Source organism: Bos indicus x Bos taurus, chromosome 13, assembly GCF_003369695.1.
Source record: "Bos indicus x Bos taurus breed Angus x Brahman F1 hybrid chromosome 13, Bos_hybrid_MaternalHap_v2.0, whole genome shotgun sequence".
Lineage (NCBI taxonomy): Eukaryota > Metazoa > Chordata > Mammalia > Artiodactyla > Bovidae > Bos > Bos indicus x Bos taurus.
Window position 1 is genome coordinate 10,130,381 of NC_040088.1, and position 25,433 is coordinate 10,155,813.

Here is a 25,433-nt window from a genome sequence, read left to right on the forward strand (position 1 = left end):
GGTTTGAATTGAGTTCTAACATGGGGGTGGGGAGGGTCAGTGGGTGAAGAGGGGAGGGAAGAGCCCCCCCAGGCAGGCGAATGGCATTGGTGAAGGCCTTGGCTGGGAGGATCGGCCAGCAGTGCTTCTCAGCCTCACAAAATGTGGTGTGGGTGAGGCTGGGAGCGCCTGAGGATCAGCCTGAACAAAGCCCGTGTTCCTGGACTTGTCTTACTGTCTTCAGTTAAATCATTTTCATCTTAATGGAGACATTTTGACTCCATAAAGCTGAGCAGACAGAGTCTATTGCCTGCTCCCCCATCATGCTCAGTGCTGGGCAATACTCAGCTCTTAGGAAAGGGTTCCATCCTCTCCGAGGACAGAGCAGCCAGACTTCCAGGCTGAAGCGGATTTGAGTCACAGCAACTCTGTGGGCCTGGCCCAGGGACCATTTCAAATCGGGAAGCTGCACCCCCCTTTTCTCCCTGCCTCTTAAGCGGGCCTGACTCTTCGCCTAATTTTAGGCAGGCTCGGTGGTAACATCTGGTCACAAGTGACTTTCCCTTCTCGAGGTCCTCATAGAAGTCAAGTATCTTGATTTCCTCATGAAAACATTGGAGCATAAACATTACAGCAGCATCAACCAACAGCCTGGGAGGGCACCCTGAGGCCTTTCTCCAGGAGTAGAGTTGCCACGCAGCCCCTTAACCAGCCAGCCCAGAGCAAAGAAGCAGCTGGTGCTTCCAGAGTGTTCCGCCCTGCAGGCTGCTCAAGCCAGGCGTCCAGAACCCCCAGGCATGTCCCACGTGTGGCGCTCCAGTGCCCTGTGGTAACTGTCAGCACCCCGAAGCACCGTCGGCAGGTGGCCCGGCTCAGTCCCTGGCACCTCTGCTGTCAGGTGCACAGTTGGCAGGCGCTCTGTGTACATCACCACACGTCTAGGCTTCTGTTCCCTACAGCCAGAGCCCCACCAACCAAGGCTACCCTCTGCCCTGCCCACCTCCCTGACACAAGGCTTCCTGAGAGACAAGGTGAAGTTTGCAGCACTTTTAATACATAAAGCAACAGGCAAGAGGTTGGCCGGGTGACCAGCCTTCCACTCCACAAAAAGCCCAAGTACAGATACACCCCAATTGGGAAGTCGCGGCTCACAGGGCCTTAGAGACAAGAGCAGGAAACACTGTTTCTCGGCCAAGGGAGTGAGGATTCCATTTTCTGGGGATGAAAAGATAAGATGTTTGTAAAACAAGCACGGCAGTCTTAAAGTAAGGATGCAGACTAGCCCAAGCACCACCAGGCGGGCCCCAGGACAAGGCCAGCCTGTTCTGAGCTGGGCCCCACGGTGGGCAGCCAGTGAGAGAACCACCCCTCCACTGGGCACCAGAGTCCACACCAGTTCCCATCACAGTCTGTCCTCCTCGCCTCTCATCCTCACTACTTCCCCTGAACGCCTCCTCGGGTTATCTCCGAGATAAGCCAGTGACACCACAGGGTTCTCAGGGAGTCTGCATGTCCCTGCCCTGTTCCTTAGAGCTTCTGGGCTCAGCTCACCCTTCTCCCGCCCCCTCCCACCCACCTGGTCTCAGCACAGGTTCACTCCTTGCATGTGCTCCGTGGCCTGGTGGGCCTGCAGCACTGCCAGAGCCTCTTCTACCTGTAGGGTACATGGCGGGGTGGGGGTGGGGGTTAGTGCAGCAGCCCCAGCAGGGTCCTGAGACAGCCTCTCCTCCCCCGCCTCCAGCCCCCACCTCCCCAGCATTGCTGCAGAGCTGCCATCTGACTGCTCACCAGCTCCCATGACAGAAACCCCCCACGGCCACCTTCTACCCTAGCCAGAGAGCGGGGGAATCCTTCCCCTAGGCTGGGTCAGAACACAGCTTCCTGTTACACAGTCCTGCCTACGGAGCTGCAGAGAATGGGAGGGGCTGAAGCCGCAGGCCCTTTACCAGGCTCTCCCCAACCCCTACCTCCAGCAGATATTAGCAAGAAAACCCACCTCCTCTGTCCCAGCAGCAGACGCCTGGCTCCGTAACCCTCCTCCACCCTCAGGCCTCCCCACTGCCCCCAGGCTCCAGCCCACCTTGGCGTTGAGGGACTCTGGGGACTCCAGCATGAGCAGCAGCTCCGAGTTGTCAATCTCCAGCAGCATGCCCGTGATCTTGCCGGCCAAGTGGGCGTGGACGTTGTAGACAAGGGGGAAGAGACGCTCACCTGTATAGAACAGCCTCTGAGGCTTAGGCACAGACCTGGTGGAAAGCCGGGCATCCCTGGGGCAGGGGGCGGGAGGGGGGCGGTGTATATCGTGGAACTGAACAGAGAGGCATTTCAGGTTTCCGCCCCAGGACGGCTTCCTCCAGGTGTGTCACTGAACCTTCTTAGGAGCCTCTTCCCCAAGTGTAAAGTGAGCACAGCAAGCCCCACCTTGGAGGCTGGTTTGAAGAATCAAATTTGACATTATACGTTATACTGCATAGGTGATCTGGCACAGCCTTGATTGCAGTTTAAAGACTACTCTTGCTGGATTTCCCTTGCACTCCAGTGGTTAAGACTCTGTGCTTCCAATGCAGGGGGCAGGGTTTGATCCCTGCTCGGGGCACTAAGATCTCACATGCCTCATGGTATGGCAGGGAAAAAAACCAAACTACTCTTGTTCATTGGGCAAGAAGTCATTTGAAGGATCACATGGAATTCTAGACAGGATACAATAATGTGGAACTTGATTTTTTGGAGGGATGGTGGAGCCAAACACACAAGATAAATTCACCTTCCACCAGCGGGCACTTCCAGGGATGGGGCCTCGTGCTGGTGGCGATGCGTGGAGGGTGTAGCCAGAACAGGGCGCTAGGTGCCATTAGTGGGGGCGGGAGGGCTTCTCCCACGAGGAGAGTGAAGGAGTCTCCAGGGCACTGCCCACAGAGCCTTCCCCCTCCATGAAGCCCATTTACAGTTTTTCTTTGAGGGGTGGGTAGGAAAGTGACAGAAGCCCCAGTGAGCTGGGTAAACGATGGGCTGACGGCATTGGGGGCCTTCAGAGAAGAGCCTGGAGGTCTTGGTGAAGAGAGCCTGGAGACCATGGCGAGCTCGTTCATTCATTCATTCTTTTAATTAACCCTAACCCTAACCCTTCAGCAGGGCCTGCCAGACACCGGGAAGGAGATGCGTGCGCAGGAGTTCAGGTGTGGGGGACCGTGTATTTCCCCAGTGCATGTTTATATCCTGCCTCCCAGCAGTGGGCGCTGGGTGACTGATGAAACGTGGTGACAGCCTCTTCCCGACAGGAGGGGTGTGTGGAACCACAGCACCCACCCTACAGGCATCTGCTGGCAGAAACCCAAGACCCTACCCTCCTGCTCCTCCTCCTACCCCCTCGAGCTCCCCTCACCCATCTCCCCACATCTGGGGTTTCTCCCAGCCGGAGTCAAAGTCACTGAACAGCGAGGCTGGAAGAAATCTCGGACTGCCTGGTCTGACCAGTGTTTGAAGATGAACAGGAGCCTGGGAAGTAAAGGCACTTTGGACAAGGTCACCCAGCAGGTGGGTCAGCTTGAGGCTGGGGACCTGGTCTCCACATCTGACCTCCAGCTGGTGAGTCAGCTGGTGGTGCACCCCCCTCCTGCTCCAGGGTAGGGGAAACAGCCACTCACCGATCATCTGCTTCTGCTCGTGCAGCGGTGCTGCAGCCAGCATGGACGCGGTCAGGGGCTCCTGTCCGGGGACGTGCACAGCGGGCTCCTGGACCTGCACATGGCACGAGGACACATCCCTTAACCACACAGGTGGGCAAAGCTACCCCCAGCGGGTGAGCACAGGCCTCCAAGGAAGTCTCTGGAGGAGGGGGAGCAGGGGGCAAGATACAGACAATCGGGGGCGGGGGGCGGGCATGGTGGACTAGAAGACAAAGTGACGTTCTAATACAGATGTGTTCTGTGGTGCCAGGAACCGATGCATGTGGCCAAGTGAAGCTACGTACTACTGACCACTGGTGCCAGACAGGCACTTTTTAATCAGGTAGCTTTATGGCTTCGTCCCCAGCATGATTTCTGACCCATTCTTGGTGGGCTTTCCCTGGTAAAGAATCTGACTGCAATGTGGGAGACCTGGGTTTGATCTGTGGGTCAGGAAGATCCCCAGGAGAAAAGGGAAACCCACTCCAGTATTCTTGCCTGGAGAATTCCATGGACAGAGGACCCTGGGGAATATAGTCCATGTCACTGCAGAGAGTCAGACTCAACTTTCACTTTTCACATCTTGGTAACTTTAAAATAGTTTTGCTCTCTAAAGCCTACTTTTGTTCATTCTGCAGGAAATACTTTGAAGTATATACACAGAAATTCTAGACAGGATATGAAAATGCTGACTTGGAGACTTTTTTAGGGGGCAGGGAGATAAACACACAGTCTTTTAATTACAGAAGATGTTTTCAGTTCCGTTCTGCAGACTGATCACATTCTCGCTGCTCACCACGTAAATACTAAGGAAACCCAAGTTAATTCTGGTAATAACCCAGGCAAAGCAGCTTGTGATGAACAAACAAAATGTGATCCTAGCCTTTTTTCCCTTTCTGTTAGTAAGGGTGGGATGCGGGGGGGGGGGGGAGGGCGGAATATCTCTTCTGATGGTACACATTAATAAATGAAACTTTACAAGCCAAGAAAAGAAAGAAAACCAAGGCCCAGAGACCAGCAACACCTTAGAGGAGGTTCTGAGCCAGGCACCCCTGGAGCCCAAACTAAGAGGGCAGCTGGGCCAGCCTCACCCTGTCAGTGCGGTGTGCTGGCGTGGAGTATGTGTGTGTCAGGAGAGGCCTGCTAGGGGTAGAGCATCCCGTCATACTGGGTCCTGTGGTCTGGGTACCAATGTTGGCTGGAAGAAATAAGTAGGGATGATAAGGCCCAACAGCAACTCAAAAGCCTAACAGCTCAAAACCAGCATTCACACTGAATTCCCTAAACGGCGTAAAGGGTCAACACACAGATGTGCAAACATCTGCCAGGTGAAGGAACAGATGCTGGCCTTATAGCCAGCACCTATGCCCCTGTTCACAGCTGCTGAGGTACTTAAGATTCAGATCTGGTGCTGAGCCCCTGCAGATATGACTGCATTCACTCACATAACACAGCAGGCATACTGTTTTCACCGGGATTTTAGGGAAGAGGATACAAGGTACAGCAGCAGGCAAGATCAGAGTGAGTCAGCCCCAGAACTAGGTCTGTAGGACCCCGAAGCCCATGCTGACTACCACTGACTACTGTGCAAGGTCTCCAGTGCCAGCACTGCCCTCCAAGGGGGCCAGCGGCAGGGTCACCGTGGAGGCCGGTTCTGACTCCCCACCAGCATCAACCCCAGCAGCAAGCCCTTGCCCCCCCACCTGCCCTCCATTCGGTTCCTCTTGGCCCTGCCCACACTCACCCACTCGCTGGGTGTGGGGCACCAGGTGTGGCACGTGGGTGGAGACCTGCCTGGAGCTTCCAACGGGGGTCAAGGGGCGCCGAGACATGGCTGCTGGCCGGACCACCGAGGCCCCGGGTGGGTAAGCGGCTTGTGGCACGGGGAACATGGAGAAAGTTTAGTGGAGGGGGAAAATCAGAGGGACACACTGCACCCTGACAGTTCCAAGGTGAGGAAGCGGGTGGCAAGGTGAACATGAATGGCAGACAAAGGAGGGAGGGAATTCACCGGAGACCCAGACCTCCAGGGGAGGGGGATGGAAATCTGCAATTACAAAGCCAACCCGACTTCTGTCTACCCGGGACCCCAAGAGGCATAGGTATCAGGACCACACACCCTGGCCCCCCAAAGTCAGCTTCAGGTCAGGGTGAACTTCCCTCTGAAGAGAAGGACCATCCTCAACAGTACTGCCAGTGGAGTTTCGTTTTCTCAGCTTTGCAGGAACTTTCACCACCACCAGTCCAGAGAGCCTTTGGAGCTCACTGAAGGTAACAGCTCCTGTGTGCGTGTCTTCTACACACACACAGCCCTGTCCTTGGTGTTTTACACTCATCTCACTCAGGCTCATGTTCACAAGAGGAAACCAAGGCTCAGAGGGGAGACGTCACCCACCCAAATGATTAGGAAGCAGCAGAGCCAGGCTTGACCCCCAAGTCCACATCTTTAACACATGCTGCCCCCCCGGGGGTGGGGCACGAGGGGGAGGGGCTGGGTCACTCACATGACGGTCTGGGTGGCTGGGCCGTCCACCTGGGGGCAGGCTGGATGGGTGGGCCAGAGCCATAGTAGGGAGCCTGAGCTGGAGGCTGTGTAGGAGAGAAAGACCTAGAGTGAAGGGGGGTGGCAGCAGCAGGGGGCGCAGGGGGAGAGGTGAGCAACTGCATCCCTCAAGGACACCACTGCAGGAATGCCAGTCTGCCTTTCAGGGGACCGGTCAGCAAATACCCAGAAAGTTGGGGTGAAGGCTCCTGCTTCCCATCTCAGGAGGTCCGTTAGCCCTGAGCCCTTCAGGGCAAGATCTCAGGCTCAGTCCTTGCTCTGCTGATCTGTGGTACTAGCCCAGTGACCTGGATAAAATGGTGACACATCCCACTGTCCCTCATGCCAGCTTAAGTAACCACAAAGGGGAAGGAATGTTCCCATTCTCTGAGCCATTCATCTTCCTACAGACATCTTCCCACCCCTCCAGGTTACACAAGCTCCTTCCCCAAACAAGACCCCTCAGGATATCAGGAGAGATGTTAGCAGACAGCCCTCAAAAATGACCACCTCAGTTGGGAGAATCTGTAAATCCTGCCAGTTTGGGAAAGTCACGGTGCCTGCTGGCATAGTAGGGTAGAAGAAGGTACACGGTAAAGAAATCTAGGCTTGTCTGGCTTAATGCAATCTTTTCCCAATGTATTGGGTTGGCCAAAAAGTTTGTTCAGGTTTTTCCATCACAGAGCATGGAAAAACCCTAATGAACTTTTTGGCCAACCCAGTATTTGACCACAGAGTGTCTTTCTCTGCACTATATTCACAAATCTCTCCTAGATCAGGAAGCACTGTTGGACACACTATTACCCCTTTCAGAGATGGGGTGACCACGGCCACCTGCTGAGTGAGTTTCCAGCAGAAGCACCCTGGGAATCCCTCTCTGCCTGCAAATCTGGGATCTGCCTGCTCTCCCTGGCCGTCCCGGAAGGGGGGTGGGCAGGCAGTCACCTGGGGCACAGCGGGCAGGAAGTAGCTGGCAGGCTGCTGGAAGGAGCCCAGGATGGGGCCACCCAGGGCCCGCATGGTGGAGAGGCGCTGCATGTACTGGTTGGTCAGGATGGCCTTCCGCTCTTCCTTGCGCTGGGCCAGCGCCACGTACAGTGGCTTGGTGCCCACGATGCGCCCGTTCATCTCTGTCACGGCCTTGGTCGCCTCTTCTGGAGAGGAAAAACACACAAAGCCAAACCCTTTGCTGTGGCCACCCTCTGTCATCACCTAAAAGCAAGACAAGACAAGGGCTGCTGGGGGTGAAGAAGGAAGAATCCTGGGGTCAAGCTCCCCTCCCTCCCCTGGGGAGGAGGCTGCCCTGGTGCAGAGGGCACCCAGAAGTTGCAATTGATGGAGGTCCTCTCACCCTTAAATTTACTGAGGCCCACCGCATGCCAGATGCTTGACAGGCCTTCTCATTTGACAGGCAGAGCCACCTGAGCGGGGAGGCATGGCCACTCCCACTTTACAGGTGATGGAAGTGAGGCTCAGAATGACTTGTCCAAGACCAGCTCACCTGCTACCTGGGGGCTGATCCTCAGTTACTAGACCATTCCCCAGAGTTAGTGAGAATAGGTGCATTTCAGAGTTCATTTTGACCTCTAAATTTTCCTCCTAAAGATTTTCCTGGGACTTTCCTGGTGGTCCAGTGGGTAAAGAATCCACCACACAATGCAGGTGATGTGGGTTCAATCCCTGGTCAGGGAACTAAGATTCTCACATGCCTCAGAGGTACTAAGCCCATGAGCTGCAACCACAGAAGCCACAACTAGAGAGCCCACGCTCTGCAACTAAGACCCAAAACAGTCAAATAAATAAATAAATATTTTAAAAAAGATTTTCTTAAGTAGTGATGGAAAGCTGCTTTAAATTGTTACTATTTCTGCCTTCATCAGCAAGGCTATAATGAAGTGGTTCAATAGTTTGGGACAGGTTAAAATTTAGGGGCAGGGTTCCTCAGCAAGGCTACTATCTTAAACCTTTTGGTGGGCGTCACTGTGATGAAAAATCTGTATTTCAACTACTCCCTGGGTTTCATTAAACTACCCATATAGTTCTTTAGTTCATTTGTGAATTATGGACAAAGTAAGATGCTCTTAAGAGCTGTAGTTTCTAGAGACTCCATTAAAGGGATTTGTATTGAACACGAAAATAATTTGAATTGTATTTTTGGTGCTTTATCATGTTGATTTTCTTTGCAATAGAAACAAAAACCTATTATGAAAAAAAAAAAAGAATAACTTGTCCATGGTCACCCAGCCAGCGGGTCACACATTAGCCACAACTCAAACCCAATGCACAGTGCTGGAAAACCTCCACTGCCTTGGCAAGGCATGAGCCAAGTTCTTTGGAAATCTCAGGAAGAGGTTCTTAGTCTTTTTTTTCAAACTATTAAAGTAACCTTTCTGGGACTTCCCTGCTGGTTCACTGGCTAAGACTCTGTGCTCCCAATTCTAGGGGCCCAGGTTCAATCCCTAGTCAGGGAACTAGATCCTGAATGCCACAACTAAGACCTTGAGCAGTCAAATAAATACATATTTAAAAAGAAAAAAGAAGCCACTTTTCCAACCTGGTTCATATCAGTCATAAAGGTGATATTTAAAAAAAAAAAAAAAAACAACTTTTCTATTGTGGAAGGACTTCAGATTTATAGAAAAGCTGCAAAAACAGTACAGACTTACATACATACCTTTCACCTAGCTTGACAAATGTACCATGTAAACATGGGGACAAAACTACAATATCAACTGATTGGGACAATACTATGAATTATTATCTACAATGCTATTAACTGAACCACAGATTTCATTCAGATTTCACTGGCCTTTCTAACATTTCTCTCTCCCAAGATTCAATCCATATTGCATTTACGATTCCTGATTTTTTTTTTTTAGGGTTGAGACACTGGCCCGACTCCTTGAGGACCTGAGCTGAGAACATTGTAAATCTGCTCTATTAGAGCCCACACCCTAACATCAGTGACTTTCAACTGCACTTTGCTACCCATTCATACAAGGCCTTGACCTGAGCGTTCACAGATCCCCTCAGAAAGATCACTTGATAGAAATCTAGGGGTCTGTGAACTTCGATGGGGAAAAAAATGGTGTATTTTCACATTAGCATTTCCTTCTATTCTGAATATAGGCAAAGAAAAAATAAAGTAGCATTAGCTGTGCAGACTTCGTCAAGAGGAATATTTTCCTATCACATTAATTATTGCTGACCTTGATCTTTTAGGCTCATTGCCAGTTCACAAGTCTTACAATTGTTTTTCTTTTGGCCATGCCACGTGGCTTGTGGGAATCTTGGCTCCCCGACCAGTGATTGAACCTGGGCTCTCAGCAGTGACAGCGCAGAGTCCTAACCACTGGACAGCCAAGGAATTTCCCCAGATCTTATTTGGTTTTTTTTAGATCTTATAGCTTGAGGCATTACTAAAGAAGTACCTACTGCTGTCACCTTAGTATTTTAACAAATATATTTCAATACAGCTGTTTTTTGTAATCCTATGAATTTTCTTTCAAGCATTTAAAAATATCTTCAGAAGGGGTCCATAAGCTTTATCAGACAGCCAAATTTTCTTGGCACAAAAATAGTGTTTTAACAAGTTAATAAGAACTCCTATTAGGTAGTTTTAAAAAGAGAGAAAATTATATGATGAATACTTATGCAGAGCTCTATCATCTCATTTTCAAGCACTATTTTATAAAATAGAAAATAAATTATATAAGTCTATGTAAGATTATATAAAATTCCCATTTTATAACAAGATAATCACCCCAGTGTGCCCCATCTCTAAGCAACCCAGATTTTAACAATTCCCTTCAATTCAAGAGTTCCTCAAGGAGTTCAGTGAGCCTCCTGAAGTTATATGAAAGATGTGTAAACAATTAGGTCATGATTTCACTACCTATGGAGGGCAGGTGCTCCACCTGCAGGCCTTTTAGTTCTTAGGACACCTCTCAAAGTAGGTAGTATGACCCCCGTATTTTACAGATGAGTAAGTAAACCAAATGGCTTCCTCCAGGCTCTATAACTAGTTAATGCTAGGACTGGGATTTAGACCTAGTTCTGATTAACTTTAAAATCCCAGCTTCCAACCACAATACTATATAAAGTATGCATTTGCCATGAAAGAGGGACCAGAGCTTTATACAAATCAAATTTATCAGCTTACCAATTGTTCAATTGAATCAGAGTTACTGGTGTTTAATTCACATGTCCCATAGCTTTCTATCACTTTTTTTTTTGAGAAAAGGTCCTTAACTCAAAAACTGTTAGAACCTTGTCCCCAAATACCAGGTTCCCTGAAGAACATTTAAAAAGAGTTCAACAGGCAAAAGAACTTCTAGACCACTTCCTAAGAACCCAACTATCACACTACGTGTGCAGGTCCCAAGGCCCTCACCCACACTGATCTGTTTGGAAAGTTCTTCATTCCCACCTGCAGCTCCCTACCTCTTCACAGCCAAGGCAAATGCTGCTGCCACTGCCACTTCTTACAGGAAGTCCTCCTTCCTGTTCTGTTAAGCTACCACAACTCTGACTCCTATACTGACCTCACCCCCACCACACCGTATAGTTGACTTGAGTTAGTGATGCATCTGACTTCCCCACAAGACTATAAGCTACTCAAGAGCAAGGACTACATCTGACTTATTCCTGTGTGCTCCCCACAGGGCCTGGCAAAACAGCAGGTGCTCAAGTATGGAATGAATGATCACTGTGTCTTTCTTTTTAAAAATAATCTGGGGAGGGACTTCCCTGGTGATCTAGTGGTTAAGAATCCACCTTGCAATGCCAGTGACACAGGTTCGATTCTTGGTCAGGGATCTAAGATTCTACATTCCTTGGGGCAACGAAGCCTGCCAACTGCACAACTGAGCCTGCATGCCATAACTACAGAATCTGTGCACCACAAAGACCCACACGCCACAACTAAGATTTGAGACAGCCAAATAAATATTTTTTTAAATCTGCGGAGCTTTTAAAATTAAGATGCCCAGAGATCTACATTCAGGTTCTCTAACTTGGGTGTCTACATTAGAGTTCTCCAAGGGATTTTAATGAGAAGCCAGGGTTCAGAACCATCCAGGGAGCCCATCACCCTCATCTTACAGAAGAGGCTAGAAAGACACCTGCTCAAGGTCACAGAGCCAACATCACATCTCTGATGCTAAGAGAGCTGAGCACACAGCAGGTGCTCAATAAATAATGAGCAAAGAATGATGTAGGCCAACTCTTTCATTTTCCGTATGGGTAAACTGAGGCCCAGAAAGAGGTTATATCACAGGCCAGGGCCAGACAACAGAAGTCAATGGAAATTCCGAGGCATAAATTTCTGGTATCTGGCATACAGTAGGCACTCAATAAATGCTTGTTGAATGAACCTAGGTTACAGTGAACCCCAATAAGTCCAGCTGTGTGAGTGGGACTATATTTCTACCCTCTTCCCCTCCAGTCCAGATAAGATGCAGATAAACAAGCTTCAGTGGGGTCAGACCCAGTTCCCACTCCAACAGGAGCAGCATAGCACTACCAACTCCCTGAAAGCCACAAGGCAGGGTGGGGGTGGGGTGTTCAAGGCCAGTGAAGATGGGAGGGAAGGCTACGGATCCTCTGTGGGAGCCCCGGGCCCTGACCTTGGCACTGGTGATCACTCCATAGGGAGAGAACTCTTTCCTCAGTTTCTCATCATCTATGGAGTCATCCAGGTTCTTCACATACAAGTTCACGCCCTAGAAGGAAAAGGATACCTGCTAGACACGCCTCTTCCCCTCCAAGTCCCAGAATGCCTTGGGATGGAAGGAGGGGCTTATAGGGCTCCACCCACCAAGCCTGCAGTTCCAGCAGGCAGCGCCCCGGCACCCCACCCATCACTCAGCCAGCCCAGCACCTTGAAGCTGCAACCCCTTCCCCCTCACCCCATCCCCAAAGCCAAGTTTCCGGAAGTGGGACTGCTGGGGGTGGGAGCCAGATTCCGGGCGGCACACACACTGTCACATCGAAGCAGCTGCCCTAGGAAGCCTGACCCTCACCTGGTAACGGGTCAGCCGGTCCTGCTTCATCTGCTCGAACCTGCGCTTCAGCTCATTCTGCCGCTCCACCCGCTTCTGGGCCCGGCCCACGTAGAGCAGCCGCCCGCTCACCTCCCTCCCGTTCATGTTCACCACAGCCTGTGCAGAGAAGAGGCAGCCAGTTACCTCATTGGTAACCACTCTCATGAGCCCTTGGCCTTAACCTGGCCTCCAGTCCCATCTCCTGGGTCCAGGGGGCGCCACCTGCAAGCCAGGCCAGCCTCGTTAGCTGAGAGTAACTGGTACCAGGCAGGATCAAGGCCATTTAAAATGAATCCATTTTTTTAAAAAGCATGGGACAAAATTTCAGAGTAAACTGTAGATATTTTTTTTTAATTGCTTTGAGCTTTACTTTGAAAGGTGAAATTTTAATTTGCAACGTTTCCCATACTCAATATTTAGCTTCCAAGTATAACTACACACTGATCACTTGAACAAAGCAACAAGCATCATTCTTTCAAAATGGTGTGATACCATCATCCACAGCCTTCATGTTGGGGTTTCACAGCAAAGAGAACCCTTTTTGCTAACTATGAAGGCTTTAGATTAGAAGCATTGACTTCTTAACCCTTGTTGATTTTTCTTCAGTTAACTGACCTAAGCCTGCCAGATCCCAAACTGTCAGTGGTTTTGATTCCATGAAATCCTACACCTTCTGTAAGAGGTACAATGTCTTTCTGCAACCCATTCATAATGAACTGAGTCTGCATTAATTCATCTGCAAAAATCTGCAAAAGGCAGACCCATATGTGTATTGACTCAAAGATGTAGATTAGACACTGGTGTTAGGGAGGAGAAATGTTTGGAAGGAACTGAATTTTTAAGTGGTCAGTTCATTAGTAAATACTTTCACATGATGATGACTTGCTTCTCTACCTAAACATGCAGATGAAGGTAAATATATGTAAAAACACTGGGCCCCCAAGAACTGACTGTCTACATTAGTCTCAGGTCATTACCTAAGACCTTGGAGACTACTGTTCCCCCTGCCAGCTTCATCCATCTACTCCAACCTATCATTTTATAGTTGGGACAATCAAAGTCTACATAAAGGACGGGACTTGTTCAAGGGCACACAAAAACTTAGTTTTCAAAGGAGCCCTTTACTTAAGGACAAAACTTCATAGAAAGAATTGGTTCTAACTCCAATGATCTGTCTTCTTAGCTACAACTTACTGGATCCTGATAATTACAGTAGAGCATATGAAAAACCAGGCAGTGCCTGGCCCGTGGTTCATGCTCAGTGAGGAGCAGCTGCTCTCAAGATGGGCCCAGGATCCCACCATAGGCTGAGCTCTTCCATGACCAGTGAGCTAATGGGGCAGCAGCCATGGAACCAGCTTCATGGTGGGAGGCAAAATAGGACATTAACCCTTTGTTACTCATTGTGTGACCTTGAACCTTTCCCTAGGTCAGGATATATGTACCTAGTACCTACCAGTGATACTAGAGATTTAACAGTGACACAAGACCCAGTCCCTGCCCTCAGTTCTATCGAAGGAGAATCTGTGCTAAAGATGGAGACAGACAGGAGGGACACCTCATCAGAAGCATTGAGGACAGGAAGAGGTGGCTTCCTGAGGAGGGAAAAGTATAAGCTGAGACCTGTCAATAATCTACAGTTATACTGTCCAACATGGCAGTCACTTGTCACATGCAGCGCCTGAATACTTGAAATATGGCATCTGAACTGACATGTGCTAAAGGCACCATATTTCAAAGAATTGGTACAAAAAAAAACAATGTAAAAATTTCAGTGTTATCAATACAAATTTTGTATCACAATCCATTGTATCACTGTTATATCACATTGAAGTGATCATTTGAATAACGAAATATATTATTAAAATTACAGGAGTGTCTTTATCCTTGCTAGCGTGGCTGTTGGACAGTTTTGAACTGCACACATGGCCCATGTTATATTTCCAGTGGACAGCACTGGTCTAAAGAATACGGGAGGGGAAGTTTTGAGAAAACTTTGCAAAGGCTTGGAAGCAAAGAATAACATGGCACTGCCCCTCCCTGGCCTCAATCCCACCATCAAATCAAGAAGAGGGTAATGGCTGGGACTTCCCTGGTGATCCAGTGGTTAAGACTCAGTGCTTCCACTGCAGGGAGTGAGGGTTAGATCCCTGATCAGGGAACTAAGATCCCACATGCCATGTGCAGGGCCAAAACAATGGCTGTCTCAAAGGCCCCTACTAGCTCCCGTGTAGTAAGATTCTGTGAAAAGCCAGCCAACCTCAGGGTATGGAAGCAACCAGAGGAGGTAGAAGCTATCTGCCTTCACCACAGGCATGAAGGGCCCTGGCTCCTGTGGACCCAATCTGGGAAGGGACTTTTTCCTCCATGGGCAGCTGGAGCCCTCTGCTCCTAATCTCCCTTGTTCCCAGGCCTGGCTCCGCACCTCCTCCATGAAACAGGGCCATGGGGATGCTCCTACCTTCTGGGCTTCCTCATGCTTCTCGAAGTTGACAAAGCCAAAGCCGCGGGAGTGGCCACTGTCATCCCTCATCACCTTGACACTCAGCATCTTCCCTGGGAAGGGCAACTCGGCTCAAAGGGGTGTCAAGGAAGCCTCGAGATGTCCCCCACCCTCCCCCAAAGCCTTCTGGAAGCCCCAGGGGGCCCTCCCCACAGCCTGAGCTGGGAGTAGAAGTGATCCTCAACTCCCTTGGGAAACTCGCCCACCAAACTGGGAGAAGAGGTCCTGCAGGCGCTGCTCATCCACGTCCACGTGGAGGTTCTTCACGTAGATGTTGGTGAACTCCATGGCCCGAGCGCCCAGCTCCACCTCCCGCTCCCGTCGGGACTTGAAGTGGCCCACGAAGCTGTGGACATACCGACAGGGTAGGCAGCTGCCTACGGCTGCCATCAACCACCCCCATTCCTGCTCCAGCCCGCCCAGCAGGCCTGGGTCACTTGAATCAATTGCCGCCGGCCTTAGGGCCTCTGTACTCCTCATCTGGGGACTGGGCAGGACAATACTCCAAGACCCAACCACCTCCAACAGCCAAGACTCTATGTCCCAGAGTAAGGTTCAGATGACTTTCCTCTTGTGACAAGTGCACTGGATCTCCTATTGCACATGAGGCAGCTGAGCGCCCAAGACACAAGAGCACAAAGTTGGGAGTCACACAGAAAAGGGCTTGAGTCCTCACTTGGTAGTTGCCAAGCTGTGTGACCCCCGGCAAGTTACTAACCTCTCTGAGCCTCAATGGTCATTCCAATAAACTGGGGGTCAAACTCACATCAGAGGGATTTGCTTATTCATTTAACATGTATTGGGTGCGCTGGTTGTGAGAGAACCAGATGCAATTTATCCCAGTGTCGCTGGGGCAGGTGGCAGAGTGGGGGTGGGGGCCCTGAAATAATTTAAATGTAATATGAAGTTTAAAAATTGTAATTTCCAAGTCCACATAAACATAAAATCTAAGAAACTATCCTAGATTAAGGAAAACAAATAAAGGATAAAAAAACTTGAGGTACCTATAAGATATTTAGCACAAGATAGTTACAGCTGGCAACAAAAATTGAAGGAAACGGAGTAACAGGAAAACAGGCAAACTGAACCTGCCAAAAATAGAAACACGCTTCTGGAGATTCAGGAAAAGCCCACCCAAGTTCAGGTTTACTGAGAGAGAAACTCTGGACAAAATGACCCTGGGCATTTCCCAGCTCAAAGTCTCCTCCACTGCTCAGCCTCAGGCTTAGGGCTGGGGCATCTGATGAGCAGAACCAGAATTAGGGCGGAATTCCCTTGTGGTCAAGTGGCTAAGACACCACACTCCCAATGCAAGGGGCTGGGTTTGATCCCTGGTCAGGGAACTAGATCCCATATGCTGCAACTAAGACTCGGCACAGCCAAAAAAAAAAAAACCAGAACTAAGTGAGAATTACCAGAGCAGATTCTTTCCAGCACCTGTGACTCAATTTTCCATGTGTAAAGTGGGAAAGACGCCAAACTTAAACATATGAAAGTGGCAGGCTAAGTGTATGCCAACCTTCCTTCCTGTCTCCAAATCCCAGGATGCAGAAGGTTTAATAAAGTGCACAGCCATACTGAGAAGGCTGGAAAAAGAAACAGATCACTGAGTCCATGGATGACTTGGCCATTAGCTGGAATCTCCAAAGCATCTCCTCATTTACTATTCAGAATCACCGTCCAACACATGTCAGCAGCCCCATGTTTTACTTGAGGAAAGCGAGTCCCCAGGAGATTGAGCAGCTCATGTGAGGTACCACTGCCAGTAAGACCACAGCGGCTCCGTGTCCAGTGTCCGTTAGCTGGCAGCAGTAGGACTGGTCCCAGGCTGGTGGTACCATGATTCTGCTCCTTTAGCCCTGACCCCACGCCCCCCACCTCCTCACTCACACTTTGCGGTCATTCAGCAGCATTCCGTTCATGGTGCTGATGGCATTCTGCGCAGCCTCGTGGGTCTCAAAATGCACAAAGCCAAAGCCGCGGGAGCCGTGCTCATCACACACCACCTGCACCACAGGGAAACAGGACACAGAGCGTCCAGCAGGAGGTTCCCGTAGAAAAGAATGACGATCGTGATAAATGACTAATATCTGAGTGCTGGCTCCCTGCCTGTCAAGACAACCCTATGTCACGCAACAGCCCTATTTTACAGATGGGAAATGAAAGCTCAGAGAGGTCAATGTGTTTGCTTAAGATCACACAGTAAAGACGGACAGAATCCTCAGATTGAACACAGGTCTTGTCTATACCACAGACCAGCTTTCAATGATCTTCCTAACGCGATGGATAAAAGGATTAGATTCAAGTCACTTGCCCTCCCTTGCTGCATCGTGAAACAACCCAAGTGTCCATCAAGAGGAGACTGGCGTCCCAAATGCTGCTTGTGTGAAATTAACTTCTTTCATCCCTGTTATAACACTATGAGGTAGAAGTTATTAACCCCTATTACAGATAAATGAAATGAAACAGAGGCTTCATAACTTGCTCCAGGTTGTACAGCTAGTGAATACCAAAACTGAGACTTGAACCACCTCACTTCACTGTCACTGGCATATAGTAAAATAATAATGATACACTGTTTCTAATATTTATACATTTAATTTGTACATTTTATTAATGCTGATCTGTTTTAAATAAACTATTTATTGGCAGACCAAAAAAAAAGAGAGACAGAAGAGAGAAGACTGGTTAAGTAAATAACACATCTTGGTCTGCTGTATGCATAGTTGAAGAGATTTCATGGCTGGCAGAGTTACCTGTAAGGTATATTGTTACCTGCGGGGAAAAAACTGAGTCCACTTGGATTCAAGTGGGCATCTACACATTTGAGAACATTTTTTTTTTGGCATTTTTTATAACATTTAAGTTTCTGCTAACACAAGAAATACATATGTAGTGGAAACCATTTGAACAGTGAGAGAGACAAAGAGAGAGAGAAAGAATGGAAAAGTGACAGAGAGGGGAAAGATAAAAGAAGGAAGGAAAGAAAGGAGGGAAAGTGTGGGATGGCTATATTTTTATTTGTATATAATTTTTAAAGGTTACTTTCCATTTACAGTGATTACAAAATATTGGTTATATTCTGTGTATTATACAATACACCCCTGAGCAAGCCTACACCCAACACTTTGTACCTCCCACCGCCCCCCCACCTCTATTCTGTCCCTCCTCCTCTCCCCACTGGCAAGCACTAGTTTGTTCTCTATATCTGTGAGGCTGCTTCTTCTTTTTAATTATATTCACTCATCTGTTGTATTTTTTAGATTCCACATATAAATGATATCATACAGTATTTGTTTTTTCCTGACTTATTTCACTTGGAATAATGCCTTCCACATCTATCCACATTCCTGCAAAGTGGCAAAATTTCATTCTTTTTTATGGCTGAGTAGTATTCCATTGCATATATAAACCACATCATCTTTATCCACTCATCTGTTGATGGACACTTAGGTTGCTTCCATACCTTGGCAAAGAAATTTTTAAACAGACACACAAAACTGTTAAGAATTACTATTTTGGGGAACTAGAGTTGAAAGTGATAGAATCTTTTTTCTTTCTTTCCACATTGTTTACACTGTAGCAATTAATGGGACTTCCCTGGTGGTCCAGTGGCTAAGACTCTATGCTCCCAGTGCAGGGGGCCTGGGTTTGATCCCTGGTCAAGGAACTAGATCCTATCCATATGCCACAACTAAGAGTTCATATGCTTCAACAAAAATTGCAGCCAAATAAATATTTTCAAAAAACATTTACCAATTAGTTATTTCAACAGCAGACTTGTTTCAAATATTGAAAAGATCCACAAACATCCTACTCCCATTCTGTAAGGCTCCCCTCTCAAGTTAGGAGAGACCTCAAGAACAGGAAAGATCTTGGGTTCATAGAGTCCCCCTTCCTCTGGCTGAATTTGCACTAAGACCCCTAGTGACTGTGTCATGGGGTCCCTGGCTCCCCTCACTGAGGGGACTGCCCCCACTCAGCAAAGTGACACTTTTCTACCTCGACCACCATCCCAGTTTCCCAACCCAGTTTCTTTCTGGGCTTAACTGTGACCATGTCTCTCTGGGAATAACCCCAGCAGCTCCTACAATCCACAGAACTACACCAACCTGACAACTGAGGCTCTCCAATTGGCGCTGCACAAGTCCTGCTTCCAAATCCATAACCAACACACACCCCTCCAAGCCCCAAGTAGGGCCCCTCCACGTTCAACTCAAGCCCAGCTCTGCCATTCATATTTAATCACACTGACTGAGCCCCACTCCGAGCCAAACACCTGCTAAGGGCATCCCATACTGATATATTTGTCATAAGAACCCTCCCAGGCAATTCTTATCCTCTGAGTCTCAAATGCCTGATTGGAGAAAATGGGAATAAATGACTTCTCCAAGGTCAGCCAGCCAGCAGAAATAATTATTTGATTCTTGTAGATGCTTAATGGGCTTCCCCATTGGCTTAGCGGTAAAGAGCCTGCCTGCAATGCAGAAGAGCCTAGTTCAATCCCTGGGTTGGGAAGATCTCCTGGAGGAGGGCATGGCAACCCACTCCAGTATTCTTGCCTGGGAAATCCTATGGAAAGAGGAGCCTGGTGGGCTACAGTCCATGGGGTTGCAAAGAGTTGGACACAAAAGAGCAAGTAACACTTTGACATATGCTTAATGGGAAGTCCACTACTCTTTCAAGGGCTACCTGTGTTGTGAAAATTACCTGAGTTAACACTGGGTGGCCAAAAATTTCATTCAAGGGGATCTGTAAGATGTTATGGAAATGCACAAATGAAACTTTTGGCCAACCAATACATTCACCACCACCCTAACGAGGTAGATTTTGTCATTGTCCCCTTTTAGAGGAAACTGAGGTATGGAGAGCTTAAACAACCAGCCCAAGGCCATACAGCCAGAAAGTGGAAGAGGCAGGATCTGAACCCAGGACTCTTGGTCCCAAAGTCCAAGGTCTAACCAACTATGTTACATTGCCTCTCTGCTTGGTAGGCTTGGCTGACGTCTGCACTTGGGGATCCTGGCTCCAGATCAAGGGGAGTCCCACCACGCCTCACAAACCTTTCCTCAGCCATTCAGGGCACTGTCCTTCCTGGGCCTTTGTCTCCCTGGATCCCAATGCATCTCCCTCAGAGCTCAATTTCCTGCTGTTGCTAAAAGTCTCACCATTTCCTCCCAACAGGCTGAGAGCATGCAAGACAGAGTTCTAACTCAGAGGGTGCCATCACTCCCAATCTCTCTCCTGCCCTCGCCATCTCCACAGAAGCCTGGATATGCCAAGGTCTTGGGTAGGGTAACTGACCAGCCATCCTCATAAAATATGAAGGCAAACACTCAGGCTAATGGACCACATTGAATGCTTTGTACCTAACCAGGCCCCCAACAGGGCTTCGTTAGGCCTGCAAAGACTTGCCCAAGTCACACAGAGCTTTCGTTCCAATCCTCAGTGACCCAAAGGGAGCCTCAAGCCCTCAATGATGAGGACAGACATACTCATCCCTGTTAAGTTAGCTTCAACTAAGCTGGCAAACCCACTGCTTCAGATCCTGGCTTAGCCACTTACTTCCCACCCCCGTAACATATAACTGGGAATAAGTGATCCCAATTCTGAGCCTCTCTGCCCTCCACGGTAACTCAGAGATCCTCCTATTTACATCTTAAGAGGCCACTGTAGGAAATTCAATGAGGACATATATGCAGAAGATCTGCACACGCAAAGTACTGGGAAAATCTGCTATTCTTATTGTAGGAACTTAGCACACAGTTACGACTTCCCCTTCCACTGATCCTCAGAGGTAGGAAACAGCTCTTTCCATCATGGAGCGCCTTTAGCAGCTAATGCACCTCCTCCAGTCTGTGTGCCCCTCTGAGTCACGAGAATACCCCCTCACTCACAGAAAGAGGGTAAGTCCTCACTTGAGAACTTCAGGACTGTGCCTGTCACACAGTAGGAGTCAAGGAAGAGTTCTAACACACAGGGGCGCCATCACTCCCCCTTCCCCCGGCCACCTCCCCAGAAGGCTGGACATACCAAAGGCTGCAAGGTAACTGACCAACCATCCTCATAAAATCAGAGGGCAAAAACACCCAGGGTTAGGCCTGTCAGGACAGACCAGCCAGCTGTATGGCCCCCTGACCCTCAACTATAAGTCAGAGAAATGCCCACATTCCTTTCCAAATGATAATACAGCCATTAGTTCAACAAATATTTATTGAGCACCTACTATGTTTCCATATCCCATTTAGGGACTGGGAGACAGTGGTGAACAAGATCCCTATTCTTAGGAAATTTCCATTCCATCATAAGAGAAATGCTACTAACATGCTGTCCACTGCCATCATGGCCCCGATTAAGGGCCTTCTTGCATCTACCTGTTCTGTCCTGTGATGTCTCCTGCCCTCTCATTCTGAATTTGGGTTGTTCTCATGACTTACTTTGGCCAGTAGAACGCAATGAAATGACAGTGCTAGTTCTAAGGCTAGGTCTCGAGAGGCCTGGCGAGCTTCCGCTCTCCACCTGCTGAGACCCTACTACTGCCATGAGAACAGCCTGAGCGAGCCTGCTGGAGGATGAAAGCTCACAGGAAGGAAAGCCAGGACAGTCCAACTGACAACCACTCACTCCCAGAAGCAGAGCCATCCAGCTCTCAGTGGGCACACAAAGGATCCAGCTAAGAGGAGAAGAACTGCCCAGCTGAACTCAGCCCAAACCACTAATGGCAGAATTATGAGCAAAATAAATGGTTGCTATTGACACCTGCTATATTGAGGTGGTTATTCGGCAATAGTTAGCCAATCCATAGGTGACCACTAAATAGTTCTGTGAAGATAAAACTGAGAACGACTATCATTCAGGTGCTAGCTGAACCTGGAACTTTACTGATAAGACCTTGTAAAGTGTAAAGTGAGGTGCTGCTTGCTAATCCTTTCCCATCATTCAGGTGTCTAACCCAGAACCACCTGCCCCCCCGCTGCAACAGGCACACCCACCTTACAAGACAGGATGTTCCCAAAGGTGGAGAAGGTGTCGTACAAGGCCTTGTTATCAATGGAGTCCTCCAGGTTCTTGATGAAGATGTTGCCCACACCTGACTTACGAAGTCCTGGGTCTCGCTGGGACCACATGATGCGGATGGGCTGGCCTTTGATCACCTCAAAGTTCATGGTGTCCAGTGCCCGCTCCGCTGGACAGGAGGAGAGAAAGGAGCTAATTAAGGGCATTTTCTTTCCCTGAGCCCTCAACAACTTAATTGGGAGCTGAGCCGATCAATAAATGAGCCACTGGCTGGGTCTCACTCGAGATAAGAGCTTGAAGGCTCAAGAAGAATAAATAGAATTCATGTGTGTGGCTTCCAGGTAGGCTCTCCTTCAACTCTTTTATCATAGTGAAATGAGCATGAGTTTCTACCCCCATTTTATAAAAAGACAAACTGAGGCTCAGAAGGGGAAATGATCAAAAGGGTCCCTATGACAAGGGTGGCAGGAGTTTGAGGAAAGTGAAGCTCAGAGGTGCTGGCCAGCAGAGTTGAGATTTGATCCCAAAGAGGATGGCTTTCGGGAAAGTGAACATCACATCTCTGAGTCCATTTCTACACTTGGAAAGAAGTGGTGATGATTATACTACTCAAGGACTTCCCTGGTGGCTCAGTGGGTAAAGAATCCACTGCAATACAGGGGACTCAGGTTCATTCCCTGGGTTGGAAAGATGCCCTGGAGAAGAGCATGGCAACTCTCTCCAGTATTCTTGCCTGGAGAACTCCATGGACAGAGCCCGGTGGGCTACAGCCCACAGGGTCATAAAGAATCGGACACAACTGATTGACTAACACACTTTCTACATCTAACAAAGGGAGAGAATATCACCCACCTCCAGCTTGTCAGACAGACTGAAAATTAAATAAGGTGTGGGACTACCCTGGTGGTCAAGTGACTAAGACTCCACGTTCCCAAATGCAGGGGGCCCGAGTTCCACCCCTAGTCAGGGAACTAGATCCCACATGCTGCAATTAAGAGTTTGCATGCTGCAACTAAGAGATCCCGCATGTTGCAATAAAGACCAGGTGCAGCCAAATAAATAAATCAATCATTTTTTTTCGTGTTAAAAATTAAATAACCTGTGCAAAGCGCCTTGTGCCTAGCTCAAATAGGTATGTGGTAAACAGTAGTATGTCTAAGCACAACAGCATATGCCCATCGTCCTGCCAGGTGGCGTGTTGTCCCCAGCTACAGGGACACTTCAGGTTTCAGAGGCATGGAGGGGAACTGAGGAATACTCAGTGGACAAGTTTGGAGAAGTCTGGGTTTTCCATCTAGTCCTGCCATAAACAGCCAGGAGTAAACTCCTTCTCCTGTCTGGAGCTCAATTTCCCATTCTATTAAATCAGGTTGTACAGGACTTGGCGGAAGACAGCAAGAGGCAGTGGCTGGGTGAAGCAGAGCAGAGGGGAAATCTCCCTGGAATCCGACTCAGTCACCTGCTGGGAAACCAGCCAAACCTCCCCAGCAAACTCCCAGAGGCGGGAACCTCCCCAGCCTCCCAGGAGCCTCAGAGTAAAGGCGCCCCCTTGTGGACTTGGCTGGGACAGGCCTCTTCTGGTTACTTCTCCAGAGTCTCACACCTGCTAGAGTTACCTTACACATGCTATAGTTACCAGGATTTTTCTTAGATTTGCACTTACCGAGGGCTTACAATGTACCACATGACACTGGAACTACTTCCTAGACACAATCCCCATTCCCTCCATGCTCCTCGGGAACAAGCCTTAGTTCCATTTTACAGAAAAAGAGGAGCCAAGTGTGACGACTTGCTCAAGCTCACACTCTCATGGCAGAGCTCCAACAAAACCCAGCGCTCTTAATTTTTCTCCTCTCGGCTCTGAACAGAAGTCAAGACATACCCAGCTGGCAAGCTCTGATCGATCCTATCAGTTCTGAGAAATGGGCTGTGGACTCCAGAGGGGAGGCAGCTTTTTGGGGTTCCCCAAAGTGGAGGTGCCTGATGCAGACAGACCTCGAGATCTGCTGTCAGAAAAGGCCGCAGACCGAGGCCGAGCACTCCTAGCTGCCCCACGCACCATCACCTGTGCCTTCCGGGGCATCTTCCTCACTGGCTGGTGTGCATTGCTTTTCTCCCAATCACTCTACAAGGCAGGTGACACTCCCATTTTGCAGACAGGTAACTGAACCTCAGAATGACTCATTTGCTCAAGATCGCACCGTTGCTGGCCTTCCAATCCCAGGTCTGGCTGACCCCAAAGCCCTTGGCTGTTTTCACTCAGCAGCATCACCTCTCTTCCGGAAGACGGAGCACCAGTGAAACAGTCAGTTCAGTTCAGTTGCTCAGTCGTGTCCCACTCTTTGCGACCCCATGAATCGCAGCACGCCAGGCCTCCCTGTCCATCACCAACTCCCGGAGTTCACCCAGACTCACGTCCATCGAGTTGATGCCATCCAGCCATCTCATCCTCTGTCGTCCCCCTCTCCTCCTGCCCCCAATCCCTCCCAGCATCAGAGTCCTTTCCAGTGAGTCAACTCTTCGCATGAGGTGGCCAAAGTACTGGAGTTTCAGCTTTACCATCATTCCTTCCGAAGAAATCCCAGGGCTGATCTCCGGGCACACTAATTGCTAGTTCCTATCTCAGGGCCCTTCTCCTGCAACTCTGGATCTTAGTTTTCCTGGCTGCAAAATGGAAGGTGCGGGAGTAGCCAGAGATGAAAGAGCGCTGGTGGCTGGGATACAGTCTGTCTGTCCATCACCACCACCCCACCCCCCGCACCCGCGGCTCCACCTCTCCCTCGGGGGCTCACCGTCCGCGGGCTGCTGGAAGTTGATGTAGGCGTAACCCAACGAGCGGCGCGTGGCCACGTCGCGGCACACGCGGATGGACAGGATGGGGCCAGCGGGCGAGAACTTCTCGTAGAGCATGGCCTCGGTCACGTCCGGGTGCAGATCGCCCACGTAGAGCGAGGCGAGCGGGTAGCCCGGGCCGCTGGCGTTCATGTTGGGCGCGCGGCCCCGCGCTCGGCGCCCGCGTGTGCTCACCCGGGTGGGACGCGGCAGCGGGGGCGCGCGGGGCGGCGGCGCTCTTCCCACCCCTGTCCGCCCCCGGCCTTGACCGCCCCCGCCGTCCCGAGCCAATCGCCAGCGCGCTCGGGTCCCGCCCCCGCAGCTGGGATTCCCCCCCTCAGCCTTCTAGAAGCCCCAGGTGGCGGGCATCTCGGCCCCCGCGACAGGAAGCGGGGAGAGCCCTCACCTGGCCCCGGGTAGGGCTCCGGGCCGGCGCCAGCGGCGCGGAGAGGGCGGCACTCTACGGCAAGACACCTGGGTTTTGATCCCCATCACGTCTTTGTCCTTCTTCACCCGTTTCCTCTCTCTCTGAAATTTAGAGGATTCCCTCTACACAAGGATGCAAGGCGACCGCGTGCTCTGTGCGTTTTACACACAAACGGGAGAATTCCCTGCAGGATGCCGTTTCAAAATGTGGACCTATCCTCCTGAAAGCAGGCTTTCTCTCATCAAGACAGCCTGGGTTTAGTCTCAGCCATCTGGAACCCTCTTGGTGATTTGCTTTTGCGCCCGCACCCCACGGCACAGGATGGGGATCTTAGTTCCCTGGCCAGGTATCAAACCCATGCCGGGTGCACTGGAGCACAGGGGGTTCTTAACTACTGGACGGCCAGGGAAACCCTCCCCCACCC

General features: G+C 49.7%; 1 protein-coding gene across 2 annotated transcripts; it reads right to left on the reverse strand.

Annotated features, from left to right (window-relative positions):
• Window positions 1-1,011: 1,011 nt before the first annotated feature.
• PABPC1L (poly(A) binding protein cytoplasmic 1 like) lies at window positions 1,012-25,355 on the reverse strand. Of its 2 annotated transcripts, XM_027558467.1 has the most exons (15): window positions 24,543-24,852; window positions 21,726-21,919; window positions 16,624-16,739; window positions 14,940-15,079; window positions 14,692-14,786; window positions 12,210-12,347; window positions 11,814-11,909; window positions 7,132-7,398; window positions 6,149-6,233; window positions 5,389-5,517; window positions 4,736-4,842; window positions 3,624-3,717; window positions 2,060-2,190; window positions 1,556-1,633; window positions 1,012-1,194 (listed from the first exon to the last, which is right to left on the reverse strand). In XM_027558467.1, exons 1-14 carry the CDS (start codon window positions 24,733-24,735, stop codon window positions 1,562-1,564), a joined length of 1,857 nt encoding a protein of 618 aa, XP_027414268.1. In that variant the 5' UTR covers window positions 24,736-24,852; the 3' UTR covers window positions 1,012-1,194; window positions 1,556-1,561. The 2 variants fall into 2 exon arrangements, 1 of the variants encoding a protein (XP_027414268.1); XR_003513978.1 differs by lacking the exons at window positions 1,012-1,194; window positions 1,556-1,633; window positions 2,060-2,190 and having other exon boundaries at window positions 3,634-3,717; window positions 7,132-7,340; window positions 24,543-25,355.
• Window positions 25,356-25,433: the final 78 nt, after the last annotated feature.